At 37.1% G+C, this 15,128-nt stretch overlaps 1 protein-coding gene across 1 annotated transcript; it reads left to right on the forward strand.

The window, feature by feature from the left end:
- Positions 1-5,957: 5,957 nt before the first annotated feature.
- LOC120870269 (olfactory receptor 2B2-like) lies at positions 5,958-6,920 on the forward strand. Its single transcript, XM_040249892.1, has one exon. The coding sequence runs from the start codon at positions 5,958-5,960 to the stop codon at positions 6,918-6,920; it is 963 nt and encodes a 320-aa protein (XP_040105826.1).
- Positions 6,921-15,128: the final 8,208 nt, after the last annotated feature.

A 15,128-nucleotide genomic window follows, 5' to 3' on the forward strand; every position in this document is an offset into this window, starting at 1 on the left:
TCTATTCATATAATTGCTTTCCTATTGGGATATTTGTGGGGTTTTCCCATGTTTGTTAAAATCATACTCTTTTTTTCAGAATTATGAATATATGTCTTCTAAATCTACTCATCTGGAAAAGAAATTGAAAAGAACTTGAATATGATAGCACATAAAAATAGAAATATAATATTTTGGCCAGAATAAATACTACAATATAAAACATTTAAATTACAAGACAATCTATATAATTGTGAGTTGAAGAAGAACTTGGTAACTAAACCTGTAAATTTTAAAAATCCATGAAAAAAGTATAGAATATATTGGTTCTACATAAACTATTTAAAACTGCTTTATGTAAAATGTGTCATAAACCAAGTTAAGCAATTTTCTTAAGATAAATTAAATTGAAGTCTATTTTCTGATACACAAATCAAGGGTTTTGTGGCATAACCTCAGATGGGTTCTCAACAAATTTACACTTGGAATAAAAATTCCTTCCTGAGAGAAATAAGTAAGTAACTTTAGACTAGAAAACAAATTCCAATTCAATAGCAGAAAGTCCAAACTGTCTTTGAAAAATATTTTAGTCCCCACTGTCATTTAGTCTTAGACAAAGTTGAGGATTCAGTCCCTGGAGAAAGGGTTTGCTGAGCAAATCAAAGACAAAAGAGGAATATCACTCCATAAAGCTCTCCTCTTTCTCTCTTCCCACTGGGTATGTAGTTATGTGCTATAAACTATGGGGAAGACTCTTGCAATTCAGTGTTTGAGATTTCTTCCAGAGACCAAAACAAATACCAATATTGATAGAGAAAGCACATTCATTTTGAAAAACTAGCTGGAAAAAAAAAAATCTTGAAAACAGCAGTTGGTGCACTAATTACAAGTGATGCCAGAACACCATTCAGATCATTTGTAATACTTCATTCTTATCTTCCAGTTAACTCTGAATGGAGACATCATGACTTGCTACATTGTGAGTGTAACTAAAAGAAGCTGAATGAATTTAATCAAATCAGTTATACAGCTAAATAGCATATGAAGATGTCATTTTACCTGTGCACTTTAAATTAGTCCTATTTTGAACTCAAGTCTTCTTGGACATAAAACTGATCTATCACCAATGTTTAAGATGGAGGTAAGTAGCATATATTTCAAAAAAATGACACTAAAATTTGAGTATTCGAAACATGCATTTCATGGACTGTTTATATTTCAGATCTCAGCAAAGACCAACAATTTATCTGTTAGAAAAAAATCTGATTTATCTAGCTTCAGCTTCTAAAAATCTTTTTTATATATTTTGTATAAGTATATATTTTATATGTGATATAGTTTATATTTTATATATGTTTTAAGAATATATTACACATGTACATACAAATTATATTATATATTATGTACAAATATGTTAAAGCATTTTTTATACAAATATATTTTGAACATATCTGTAAAATCTAAAGGAAATAAGAACTTTAGAGCAGGTCGGTCTTAGGTTCTAATCTTTAGTCTGTTATTTACTAGCTCCAGGACCTGAGGAAAGTAATTTCTCTAACCGTATAAATTCAGTTCCTGCATGCAAATATAATCTTAATAAAATGGAAGAAATTTTTGACAAACTTCCTTGTGTTGATAAGCCAATCTACAATGTATTAGCCATGTGAAAAAATTACTTCTATTCATATTTTGGGGCTTCCCTGGTGGCTCAGACAGTAAAGGATCCTCCTACAATATGGGAGACCTGGATTCAAGCCCTGGGTTGGGAAGATCCCCTGGAGGAGGGCATGGCAAGCCATTTCAATATACTTGCCTGGAGAATCTCTATGGACAAAGGAGCCTGGTGGGCTACAGTTCATTGAGTCACAAAGAGTCCGACAGGACTGAAGTGACTGGGCAAAGCGTCTCTGAGTTCCCACATCACTATCATACTTTGACTAACAAGTATATTCATCTTTTTACTCCTGCAAGAATATGGTATCTATGTGGTATTTGGAAGCCTACCTCATAGGGATATTAAATAATTTGAGAAAATGTAACAGTAAACAGTTTTCATGCTAAAAGGAAAATACTATGCCCATAGTCTTACTGAAGGTAACTGATATCCAAAGCTATTAATTAACTTGCTCAATTATACAATGATTTACTGGCTATTTGGAGACTAAAATTCTTGTTACTTCTATTGTCTCAAGGCCCTTTTCATAGTGTTGCTTAAAATAATGCTTCCAAGACTCTGTTAAACTACCTTTTTGAGTGTTCAAGGTCAGATATGGGATAAGAGAATTCAGTACAGAGATGATCGATATAAGATTAACGCATCACAGATAAAATTTATTAATATCTCATCAGCAGCTTTCTAAACTCCTTCTATCAACTTCCAGTAACATCTGTATTAACCCAGTTATATTCCCTTTCTAATCCCCTTGATATCTCACATAATTCAAATGTTTTTTTCTGCTGCCCTCTTGAATGCTACTCAAAATGAGATGAACATTATCTTGAGATTCTGGCAATGTACGTTTACTCAAAAGCAGAGGAATCTTCTCAGTGGCCTTTCAGGAAATAGCCACGATTGCAAGCAATTAGAGCAGATGTCCACAGGTAATACTCAGGAGTCTGTCTGATATAATTTCAGAGAAGTAGATAAGGACTTCCTAGGTTTTTGTTCTTTTGTTTTGTTAATAAACACTTCAGTCCTAACACTGGGGATATGAATCAGAATTCAAATTACTTAAAACTTCTAAAATGCAAAAATGATACCACAACTACTTAGTTTAAAGATATACTTTCAAGAATGGATAAATATTTGAGATTACTGTGTGTTTGAAAGGTGGGTGAATGGACAAAAAAAAAAAAGAGTAATGCAAAATACAAGAATTCATTGCTCTGAAATCTCCCATTCCTCTCCTCATTACTTTCTGGCACCATCATCTGTATATCTTACTCTGCTCCAGTGCTTTGCGCTGGAGTGATAAATATTCTCAAACCCCTTATTGTGCCCTCACTAGTTACAGAATATGAGAAGATATTACATATGACAAGATATGTGAACTAATATATCATATTGATGCAGAAGCAGTTTATCATGTTTGTAAGTAGCGAATCTCAGAGGGAGAGGGGTCAGTTGATTAAAATAAAATTAACTGATTCCCTCTTCTGTACTTCCATAGAGAGGACTTCCCTTGACTGAGTTTCAGGAAGTAACATCCTATCTAGGATCAGTCAGGAAAGGACATTGCCCATGTGAGAGGAGAAAATACATGCAATGTCCCCCATGATGAGATACCTCCTGAGCAATAATATAAGGATTGTGTCTCTCTTCAGTATTACATTTAAAGAGATACTGCACCTTATCCAAACAGGAATACTGAGAATGAAAGTGACTCTATTACCAAACTGCAAGGACAGTAGGAGACAACTCAGCAGTCCTGGGTAAACTGGGGAGTATCATTCACCCCAATTACATGGACTAGAGGGGATCTGTTCAACACTTGTGCAACTCAGGGAAATTATGGATTGTGTGAAATCTCTCTACTGATGCCATTTATCCTGTTTTACCTGATTCCTCCATTCCTTGGAAACATTTTTTTTTTTTTTTTGGCCAATAAAATTCAAAATGCCCTTCCCCCCCCACCCCACCACACACACAATCCATCCCTTAGAAAAACTCCTTGCAGAATCAGACATAATTTTAAGAAAACATGAAGAGTTTAAAAAATTAATTTTCTTGCAAAAATCTTCACCCTAACGGGGATCAAAGTATTAAACTAAAGCAATGCTGGTCTGAGAGTTAAATACAGCAAATAAATTTGTGTGTGTGTGTGTGTGTGTGTGTAAGTGTGTGTGTGTGTGTGCATGCTCAGTCCCTCAGTCATATCCAACTTCTGTGGCCCCAAGCACTGTAGCCCACCAGACTCTCCTGCCCATGGAATTTTAAGTGAAGATTTTTTTAATGTTAAAAATTAGAACAAAAAACAGGTAAATTTATAAATAATTCTGCTTACTCTCCACCATCTTCTGTATACTTCAAGGTAATTTTAAATTTATGTATTAGTATCTTTATGCATGTATGTGTAAAATACTGTTTTATAAATTGATAGAATCATGCTATACAAATGTTCAGTAACTTACTTTTTTTTCATTTAAAGATACATTTAAACATGATTTTACGTCTATATCTATGACTATGTTTCTCAAAGTTTTTGTCAAATGAGAGCAAGGCAATTTTTAGGGGACTAGTAGTCCCAGAAAAAGTAGAACAAAATTAAAATACACATTGCTAACTTTCAAATGAACCTGAATAATCATGAAATTTTATATTCTGGTATTGATAAAGTAATATAATAATTTAGAGTGTCCTGTTAAGATTTCTTCAGGGCGAATACACGTTTAGCAGGTGGAACTGACATTATCAGCAGTTTCAGGAATTTCAGGGTGCTGAATAGCTTTTGCTTAAAGCATCTCAGGAGGGCTTCCTGTGTGGCTCAGAGGTAAAGAATCCACCTGCAATGCAGGGGACACAGGAGATGTGGGTTTGATCTCTGGGTTGGGAAGGTCCCCTGGAGGAGAGGGTATGGCAAGCCACTCTGGTATTGTTGCCTGAAGAATTCTATGGACAGAGGAGCCGGGCAGGCTACAGCCCATGGCATCACAAAGAGTCGGACATGACTGAAGTGATTGGGCAAAGCGTCTCAGAATTCCCACATCACTATCATACTTGGACCAACATAACCATGTTTCTATGTGCCAGGCACTATGCTAGCCAATTTTCACTGAAAAATCACATTTATACTTCACAGCAGTTGGTTACTAGGATCCTTACTTTGAGGGTTGATAGTTTGGGGGCTAAGGAGGAAAAAGGAAGGTGAGTTTTCAACTGGCAGAGCCATCTTTCACTGGTAACCTTAGAAAATTTATAGTTTTATAAACCATAAGTAATTCCTCTCTGAGTAACCTCAGAGACCTTGAAACACTAACTTTTTTCCTCCACACTGCTTTGTTTCTAAGGGCCCGGGTCTAGACTAAGCAATGTGTGTATATGTTTCATATCAAGACAATGTAAAAAAGCACGATTATCTTCACAAGTGAAGAACATGAAGATCAGAGGATAAGAAACATTCCCAGTATAATGTAACTAATTAGGCAAGGTAACCTATGAGCCCAAGTCCAGTTCCAGATTATTAAATAATCCCTTATGAATTCTGAGCTTCTAAAATAAAAAAAATATATATATGTCCTCAGTTGTGTCCATTATTGATACTTTCTACATGTTCTTTTCTTGGGGGGGAGGGGGTGAAATTTACACAATTTTAATTAATTTTAATTTACACAGTTTTTAAACAGGGAATCTCATTGGCATTAGGAGAAAACAGATGTTGATTGGGGTAAAGAGCTCACCTGCCAAAGAAGGAGACGCAGGAGATGTGGGTTCGATCCCTGGGTTGGGAAGATCCCCTGGAGAAGGACATGGGAACCCACTCCAGTATTCTTGCCTGGACAATCCCAAGGACAGAGGAGCCTGGCGGGTTACAGTCCATAGGGTCGCAAAGAGTTGGTCACGACTGAAATGACTTAGCAGGCATACACAGAATGAATTCAAATGGCAGGAACTGTGTCTATATCTATCTAATAGTAGGTACCCAGGGTAGAAAAAAGTGAGAACAATGAATTTACAGAATAACAAAAGATTAAATTTTGATATTTTATAAAGAATAAGTTCTATGAATATGGAAATTGATGATACTTTAAAATTTTTGAAATTTATCTTCCTAATACACTTAAACAAAAATAGAAATATTTGAAATACTTGGAAAGATAAATATGTATATTTTTGTCAATATATTTTCACATTATTAATAGCATCATTCTATAAGTTTATACAAACTATTTGCAAAATGCTTATAACTAACTGACAGTAAATAAATGTACTTGTTAACTTACTTTTTATATTCCAGAGAACCAAGAGCTGACCATTTAACATGAATAGGATCAATGAGAGTGTCCCCCAAGAGTTCGTCCTCTTAGGTTTCTCAGATCGACCATGGCTGGAGCTTCCACTCTTTGTGGTGTTCCTGATTTCCTATATCTTGACCATCCTGGGCAATCTAGCAATAATTATTGTGTCCCGTCTGGATTCCAAGCTCCATACCCCCATGTATTTTTTTCTTACCAATCTCTCACTCTTGGACCTTTGCTACACCACAAGTACAGTTCCACAAATGCTGGCAAACATATGCAGCATCAGGAAGGTGATTAGTTATGGTGGCTGTGTGGCACAACTTTTCATTTCCCTGGCGTTGGGTTCCACTGAATGTCTCCTCCTGGCTGTCATGTCCTTTGATAGGTTTGTAGCTATTTGTCGGCCTCTCCGCTACTCCATCATCATGCACCAAAGGCTCTGCCTCCAGCTGGCAGCTGCATCCTGGCTTAGTGGCTTCAGCAACTCAGTACTGCAGTCCACCTTGACCCTGCAGATGCCACTCTGTGGCCACAAAGAAGTGGATCACTTCCTCTGTGAAGTCCCTGCTCTGCTCAAGTTGTCATGTGTAGACACAACAGCAAATGAAGCTGAACTATTCTTTATCAGTGTGCTATTCCTTCTAATACCTGTGACACTCATTCTGATATCATATGCTTTTATTGTCCAAGCAGTGTTGAGAATACAATCAGTGGAAGGTCGGCGAAAGGCATTTGGAACATGTGGCTCCCATTTGATAGTGGTGTCTCTTTTTTATGGCACTGCTATCTACATGTACCTGCAACCACCATCCCCTGCCTCCAAGGACCGGGGAAAGATGGTATCCCTTTTCTATGGAATCATCACACCCATGTTGAACCCCCTTATATACACACTTAGGAACAAAGATGTAAAGGGAGCATTTAAGAGGCTGATTGCAAGGATTTTCTTAATCAAGAAATATCCAAATGATAGGCCTTGTTAAAGCCTTGAAGTTTACTATTTTAATATTTAATAAAATTAATTTAATTTAAGTTAAATGAAATATGCCAAAGTTGCTTTAGTCTGATTACTGTTAGAACTATTATTGTGGACTTATTCAAATAAAATGTCACTGACAAAAGATTACACTTATTTCCTACTGTCTACCTATAGTCATTGCACAAGTCCTGAGAACTGGTGCATTATGATCCTCTAAAATAGTGGAAGCTTGAAATATTTAAAGTCTCAGGCTTTATAACACTGGTTTGTGTACTTGGTAAAGAGTCTCAAACTTCTGTGAGTCTAGAATAAAAGCTTAGGAAACGTAACATTTTTATACACATTCAAATATGCTTCCACACACCACAAATATTTTCTTAATTACAGGAGATACAACAGAAGTCCATAAAGCCATACAAAGCCCCCTCCTCTTATAGATATAAAGTTAATGATAATAGCTTAAATTTTAACACTATTCCCACATCAACCCAATATTTGGGTTCCACAATGATTTTACTTCCACAGTTTTATCTGGATCTTCTCTCATGTCTATACTTTCCATTTATCCTAAATTGAAGTATCTTATCTTATTCCATCTACCAAATAAATTTGTAGCTGCATTTTAGACCTGAATCACACACTCTTTATTGGAATTTTTTTATGATTCCCTTGCCATCTATGTTATCTGTCTCCTTTTAAGCCCTAAAGCAATTAGAATCTAAATCATAAAACTAGCACAGTATATGATGATATTCATTGCTTATTCAATGCACTTTTCTTGTGTAAGAAGAAAACCTTATGTTAGCTCCCTTAGGTACCATAGATTATAATTTATACTTCTTCCACATGGCCTTCAGAGCTCATCAAAGTGCTGAGAAAAATATTTGCACACTGTGAGTTGGTTTTTGGCTGATTTAATGAATAGCGGGCATGCTGCAGTCCATGGGGTCACAAAGAGTCGGACATGACGGAGTCACTGAACTGAACTGATGAATAGCCGCACTGCAATAACTGTAACTGCTTCTTTTTCTAATTACTTCTTCTACTAAATCCAAAAACAGAAAATACAGTAACTAAGAAACACAATTAGCTTGTTTCCTTTGAATACTTTACAGTAACAAGGTACATTTCTGCCTCAGTGTAATTTTCTGACACATCATGGTGGATCTTAAAACTTCAACCTGCATCAAGACCACCTGGAGGGCTTTTAAAATCCAAGATCCCTGGGAGTCAACCCACTTACACTCCTAGAGTTTCTAAAGTAGGGGGTCTGGAGGGAGGGGCTGGGAATTGCATTTCTAATTAATTCTCAGGTTGTGCAGATCAGGGACCGCACTTTAAGGACTACTGTGCTAATGGTTAAAATGAATAAAGATGTCTTGCTAGTCCTGGAGCTCAGGGTGAGCCACCTCTTAAAATATCACAGTGGCATTATTTTGAGTTGAAGTTGCTTGAGAAGCAGCAGATACAAGGAGGAAATTCTGACCCTCCTCTTTCTCCTGGAAAACAGAGAACAAATCTCTCATGTGAAAGGTACACTCCCCACATCTGGGGGTAGGACACCCTGATCACCGCAGATAGGGAATTCGGGCTGAGAAGCCAATATAAACGAACTGTTGTTAATTAAATATACAAATCACTGACTTCAGTTCTAGGATTCATATTTTGAAAGATACATATATTGTAAAACCAAAATGCTTCTGCAGAACAATGACTAGAGAACTGAGGAATCAGAACATTATGTCTCTTGAAGAACTACTGAAGGCCTAGGTTTATTTAACATGGAGTGAAAATGCTTTGTCAATGTTTGATGTAATAGTTCTCTTCACATATATTAAGGGCAGTCATTGTCTGTTCTGTGAAGGATAGGATTCATATTAATGGGTAAAAAATAGAGTTGGTATTATATAAAAAGGGATTCACAATAAAATTTACATTATACCATGATGAAATAGCTACGTTTCTGGCAATATGGGAAAATAGAAATCTATATAAAATAGAGACTCAATTAGTCTACCTAAGGCTTTTCCTTTTTAAAATATGCTTTAGAAATTTTCTGTAGTTAGATCACATGTCATAACCATTTCTGTGAATCACCAAAGAAAAAAAGTAGACATAGAGAAAATGATAGATATAACCAAGCCTTTAGAAAAATGTCATGTAGAAATTGATGCTTGTGGCTTCTAAGGGAAGAGTTAGGTAGAAGCTACTGTGATTCAATGTATACGGTTCAACACTGGAAAAAAAAATAGAGAAGTTTAAATGAATAAATATCTCTGTGGAGACAAGATTTTCAATTCTGGAGAGAAGTTGGACTACATGGCTGATAAGATCATTCCTGATCCAGGAAGTCTGTGGCTAAGAATTAGGAGAAGAATTAGGAGAATTTGATTAGATATAAAAAATAACATCCTGAAGATAAAATTTGTGATATAATGGAATATATAAATAAAGGAGACAGTGAAATTTATTCTTTCACAGTTTTGGAGGTCAAAAGTCTAAAGTCAAGGTGACAGTAAGGTCATGCTCCCTCTGGAAGCTGTGTGTGTGGGAGGGGCGGGGGGTGGTAATTGGTGGGATCTGTTCCTTGTTTTTTTTGTTTTCTAATGGCTGCTGGCATGCTTCATGTCGCATCACTCTCAGTTCTGCCTCTGTTTTCATATCTCCTCCTCTGTGTGTGCCTCAGTCTAATCTCCTTCTGCCTTTCTCTTATGAGATGGCATGTAGAGCCCACCCAGGTAATCTAGCATAAATTTCTCAAGATTCTTGAGTAATCACATCTTTTGCTATTGAAGGTAACATCCAAAGTTCTGGAGATTATGAGGTGGACATATCTTTTGGGAAGTCATTCAAGCTATTACATCATCTATAATGTTCAGGGTGATGTAGCCCATCATGCCATGAAAAATGAAGAGTAACATTAGCTTCTGAAGATTTTCTTCATTAAATGTGTTGAGTGGTACATGTAGGAGAGAGTTCCCCCTTTAGTACTTCTTTTTATATATTTTTTATTTTTTGGCTGTGCTGTGTGGGGTCTTACCTGATCAGAGATAGAACCCATTTCCCCTGCATTTGGGAGTACAGAGTCTTAACCACTAAACAACCAGGGAAGTCCCATTCTTAACTCCATTTTAAATGAGGTTTCTTCCGTTTTCACAGTATTTAAAGCAGAGTAATGTGCTAATGTTACAAAAGGGGCAATCTGGAGACAGAGACCGTTTTGATATTATTTCCATAATTCACTGTTAAGATAGTCAAAGCTGTGGTTTTTTCCAGTAGTCATGTACTGATGTGAGAGTTGGACCATAAAGAAGGCTGAGCACCAAAGAATTGATGTTTTAGAACTGTGGTGCTGGAGAAGACCCTTGAGAGTCCCTTGGAAAGCAAGGAGATCAAACTAGTCAATCATAAAGGACGTCAACCCTGACTATTCATTGGAAGGACTGATGCTGAAGCTGAAACTCCAACTTTGGCCACCTAATGTAAAGAGCTGACTCATTGGAAATGACCCTGATACTGGGAAAGATTGAGGGTAGGAGAAGAAGGGGACAACAGAGGATGAGATGGGTGGATGGCATCACCAACTCAATGGACATGAATTTGAGCAAACTCCAGGAGATAGTGAAGGACAAGGAAGCCTGGGGTGCTGCAGTCCATGGCGTTGCAAAGAGTCAGACACAACTGAGTGTCTGAACAATAACAACAACTGTTAAGAATATAAAATTATATATTTTGTATGAAAAATCTATCCAATGATCTTTTTTGTTTGTATTTGATTTTATCCAGAAGAGAACCCTGAAATGGATATCATGTGTGCTTAGTTGCTCAGTTGTGTCTGACTCTTTGCCACCCCATAGAGCCTGCCAGGCTCCTTTGTCTATGGGATTATTCTGGCAGGAATACTGGAATTGACATCAATAGTGCTCTAATCTTATGGTTTATTATAAGATAAAGCATATCTTGATAGTCCCTATTTTAATAAGATGAACATACTGTGTCTCAGGTTATTTGAAGGGGTTCCTTGTAATTTAGATTTGAGACAGCTAGCCTTTTAAACATTACAATCTGACAACTCTAAATCACCCTTTCACACACCAAATTCACTCTTTTATACACCACCCAATAAATGATTGATTCCCACATGGAGACATGCTCTACTAAGATAGGGAGAGGTTGAAGGAATGACTAATGAACAAAACACCTGCTGCTGCTGCTGCTGCTAAGTCGCGTCAGTCGTGTCCGACTCTGTGCGACCCCATGGACGGCAGCCCACCAGGCTCCGCCGTCCCTGGGATTCTCCCGGCAAGAGCGCTGGAGTGGGTTGCCATTTCCTTCTCCAATGCATGAAAATGAAAAGTGAAAGTGAAGTCGCTCAGTCGTGTCTGACTCTTCGTGACCCCATGGACTGCAGCCCACCAGGCTCCTCCATCCATGGGATTTTCCAGGCAAGAGGACTGGAGTGGGTGCCACTGCCTTCTCCAGGAACAAAACACCTAGTAAATATTAATGAGCAATATCACAACTTTTAGAAGCCGTATTATTGTGTACTATTAGTTTTAGGAAAATTCATTGGTGTTTTCACATATAATTACATTGTTTAAGTCGTTTTTCATTGATCTCAAACTTTTTTGATAGTTAATTATCAAAAGATAGTGTAAGTATTTCTTTGGTTAAAATGTTACATTTATTGCACATTGTGGCATTTTTCTCTTCTTTATTTTGGTTTGAAGAGTCTATACAATTAACTCAAGCTCTGCAATATTCAACATTTAATGATATATTAAAAGGTAGAAAATTTTAGAAAAAAAAATTTTTTTAATGTGAGAAAATAAATTTGTTCACTATACATTCCATTTAGCCAATGAAAGGGCTTTATTTACACAACAAATTACTGAGAATCATTACTCGTCAGTTAACAAGGATACTCAATGAAGAGGATTAAGAACGTTTTTGCCCTCAAGCAGCTCACAAATCAGGGACTGAAGCAGAGATAGGATACAAAGATCAGTAAATGTTTCACTCATCTACTGCTGTGCAAAAAAACTTAATGGCATGAAATTCCATCCACTTTATTATGCTCACGGATTCTATAGGTGAATTTGGACAGGGCACAAAGGAGATGGTTTGGCTTTGCTCTACAGTGTCCGGGAAAACTTATTCTATGGGGACTAGAATTATATGGAGGCATCTTCACTTTGTTAACCTAAAACAATACAACAATCAATTATTTTACCAGCAAAATGGGTTTACTCAGAAACAGCAAAGAATAACATTTCCTGGCATGTAATCTATAGGGAACCACCGGCAATTCCAGAGAACAAATAAGAGGAACGCTGTTTTATAAAGAACGGCAATAAGGCGGAGCTGCTATAAACAAGGAGTCCATTGGAAGAAACTGGGAGTTTGAAGTATATTGGCTTTTCACTGGCTGAGTTATGGCAGTCTCTTATTGGCTGGGCGGTTGCCTGGCAATGAGAAATTCTTTCTTCCTCCTGCTGGGTAGTCAAGTGGTAACCATCTTCCTTTTGGAGGCACCAAGGTACCATCTCCTTCTGTTGGATCAGCAACTGACCTGGAGTGGTAGAGCTCAGAGCTCTCCCTACAGCCTCCTAACTCCATTTAAAATGAGATTTCTGTTTATTAACTTTCATAACTTGTAAGTCTGGCATCTGGGTTGGGATAACTGAAAGGCTTGACTCTTACTGGGAATGTTAACCAGGGCACTGTTAGTAGCCTCTCCATGTGACTGGCATAGGCTTCCTCACAGAATGGTCTCAAGGTAATCAGACTTCTTAACATGGTTGCTCAAAACTCTAAGAGTAAGTTCTAACCAACAAGGTGAAAGTTGAATGTCTTGTTAGGACCTAGCCTTCCGTGTCACAATATCACTTTTGTCATACTCTATTGGTTAAAGCAGTCACAAGCTCATAGACCTCTCTTATCTTCAACCAAGACAGAGTAACATAAGTCTGGTTAAGGAGGAAGTGGGAGGCTGAATGTGATGGATATTTCTCCTTGGCTACCTCACACTCTCATGCTCTTCCCCTCTCTATCTTAGGTCACAGTAATAGTAACAAGCAGAAATATGAAAGCTCAAAAATAGCTGGAGAAAAAGAAAAGAGATTAACATAGGCCCATGAATTATCCTCCTTTTCACAGATCCTGACATGGCAAATTAAGGTACAGTGCCCAAGGTTTTTGCAGTAGGTGATGGAAAATATGCCTTATTTCCTAACATAGTACCTTGGGGAATGTATTTGAATTTCATTTAATCAAATGTCAAAATAGGATAATACAAAAAAAAAGTGATTTTACTAAACTCAGCCAGTAAATAACAATGAATGATAATTCAGAAAGTTCCTTTTGAACCAAAAATTCTATGTGATCTGTTGTTATGATTTTACATTTTTCTGAACTCCTGCCTAATTCCAATGATCACTCAGTGTGGCTTAGATCTTTCAATTAATAAACAGAGTTGTAGCTTGGGCAACTTTGCTAATGTGGGCAGTCAGCAGTGTTTAGATGGCTTTCCTGATCCTATTCTTCTAATAGGTCATTTACTTTGAGTTGTTTCTTGCTTCTATTTCTTCTCACCTTTGTATTCCTACTTGTATTTTTAAATCTCCATTCACAGTAATAAATATAGATGATTTGCATAACTGAATGAACTTTAAAAATTGATGGTCAAATTCTGTGCCTAGCTTTTAAACTATATCTTGCATTCTTTTCTACAGAAAAGTAAAATGTTTTTATAAAAGTGTACAGACTCAATCAGGATTAAAAAAAAAAAACATGATGAGAAGATAATGGTCAAGCAGCAGTGATATTAAGAGAACCCAGCAGTTAAGGCAATTACATAAGAAAAAAAAAGAAAAACAACTTTAAAAGTGGCCTGACAAAATTCACAGTTCATGTGGGATAGTAATTCTGGTGGAGTAAGTATATTTCATTCTTCCTTAGAAGAATGAGACAACATAACTGCTTAGAGAACAAACATAACTACTCTTATTTCCCACCAAGTCACTGCACAGGAGTTGTGGACAGTTGTCCTGACCTCCTATCTTCCATCTGATTTTAGGAAAGGATCAAGGTTGACTGAACCCCTTGGTGTGCATTTAGAATATCTGGAATGAGTGGTACAGACTAATTCCCCTGTGCCAGGGGAAGCAGTTTTGAGCCCAGGCTTTGAGTGTGGGTCTAGGCTCCACAAGTTACCATTTTGTGTTATGCGGCAACTCATCTAATCCTTGGTGCCTCAGCTTCCTCCTCAGGAAAGAACTAGCCATGTGACTTACTTCACAGGATTGTTGTGGAGATCAAATAAGATTAACACACAAAACTTGCTTACAGTCTCCACCAGATGATGAATTACTACCTCAAGAATAGAGAAGAGGCTGTTTTCATCTTTTTGTACTGTTTATCACAGTGATAAATGAAGAGCAGATATGCAATCAATGGCTGACAAATCACTGAAATAATTCATCTCTGGTAGAAATTGGTAACAGCTCAAACTTCTTTCTCACTATTAAATACTAATGTTATAAACAGTTTAAAATAACCTAGTCTTCAGGATCTTTAGATCCATCTGAATATGTTGAATTCTTACTAATATAGTTAAGTTTCAAGACCCGGCTCAACAAGTGTGGGCCATTTCAGAACCTTCACAAGTAAGGCTGTAGTATTTTTCTTGAGAGCTGTCAAGAAAATGCACTATCCAAAATGCTTTGGACAATTCAAAAGAATCACAGAGCACACAAGCTGGAGGAAATCATTATAGAAATTTGAAGTTTGAAGGAGTTGACTGATTTGCATATCTAACAGCATAAAAGTAACAGATCTACAGCTAAAGTCAAACTCTGACTCCCAGTCCACTGTGTTCTGCCAACTACGGAAATTACGTATTTAAGCATATGAGAATTGAAGAGAAACAAGCCCACAGTACCTGACTTGACAGACTTATTTGGTGTACAATACTGTCTTGTAGTTGTTCAGTCGCTCAGTCATGTCCAACTCTTTGTGACCCCATGAATTACAGCGTGCCAGGCTTCCCTGTCCTTCACTATCTCTTAGGATCTCACTATCTCATATCCACTGAGTCGATGATGCCATCCAACCATCTCATTCTCTGCTTTCCCCTTCTCCTCTTGCCCTCAACCTTTCCCTGCCTCAGAGTCTTTTCCAGTGAGTTGGCTGCTCGCATCAGGTGGCCAAA

Source organism: Oryx dammah, unplaced genomic scaffold (assembly GCF_014754425.2).
Source record: "Oryx dammah isolate SB20612 unplaced genomic scaffold, SCBI_Odam_1.1 HiC_scaffold_11, whole genome shotgun sequence".
NCBI classification, from domain to species: Eukaryota; Metazoa; Chordata; class Mammalia; order Artiodactyla; family Bovidae; genus Oryx; species Oryx dammah.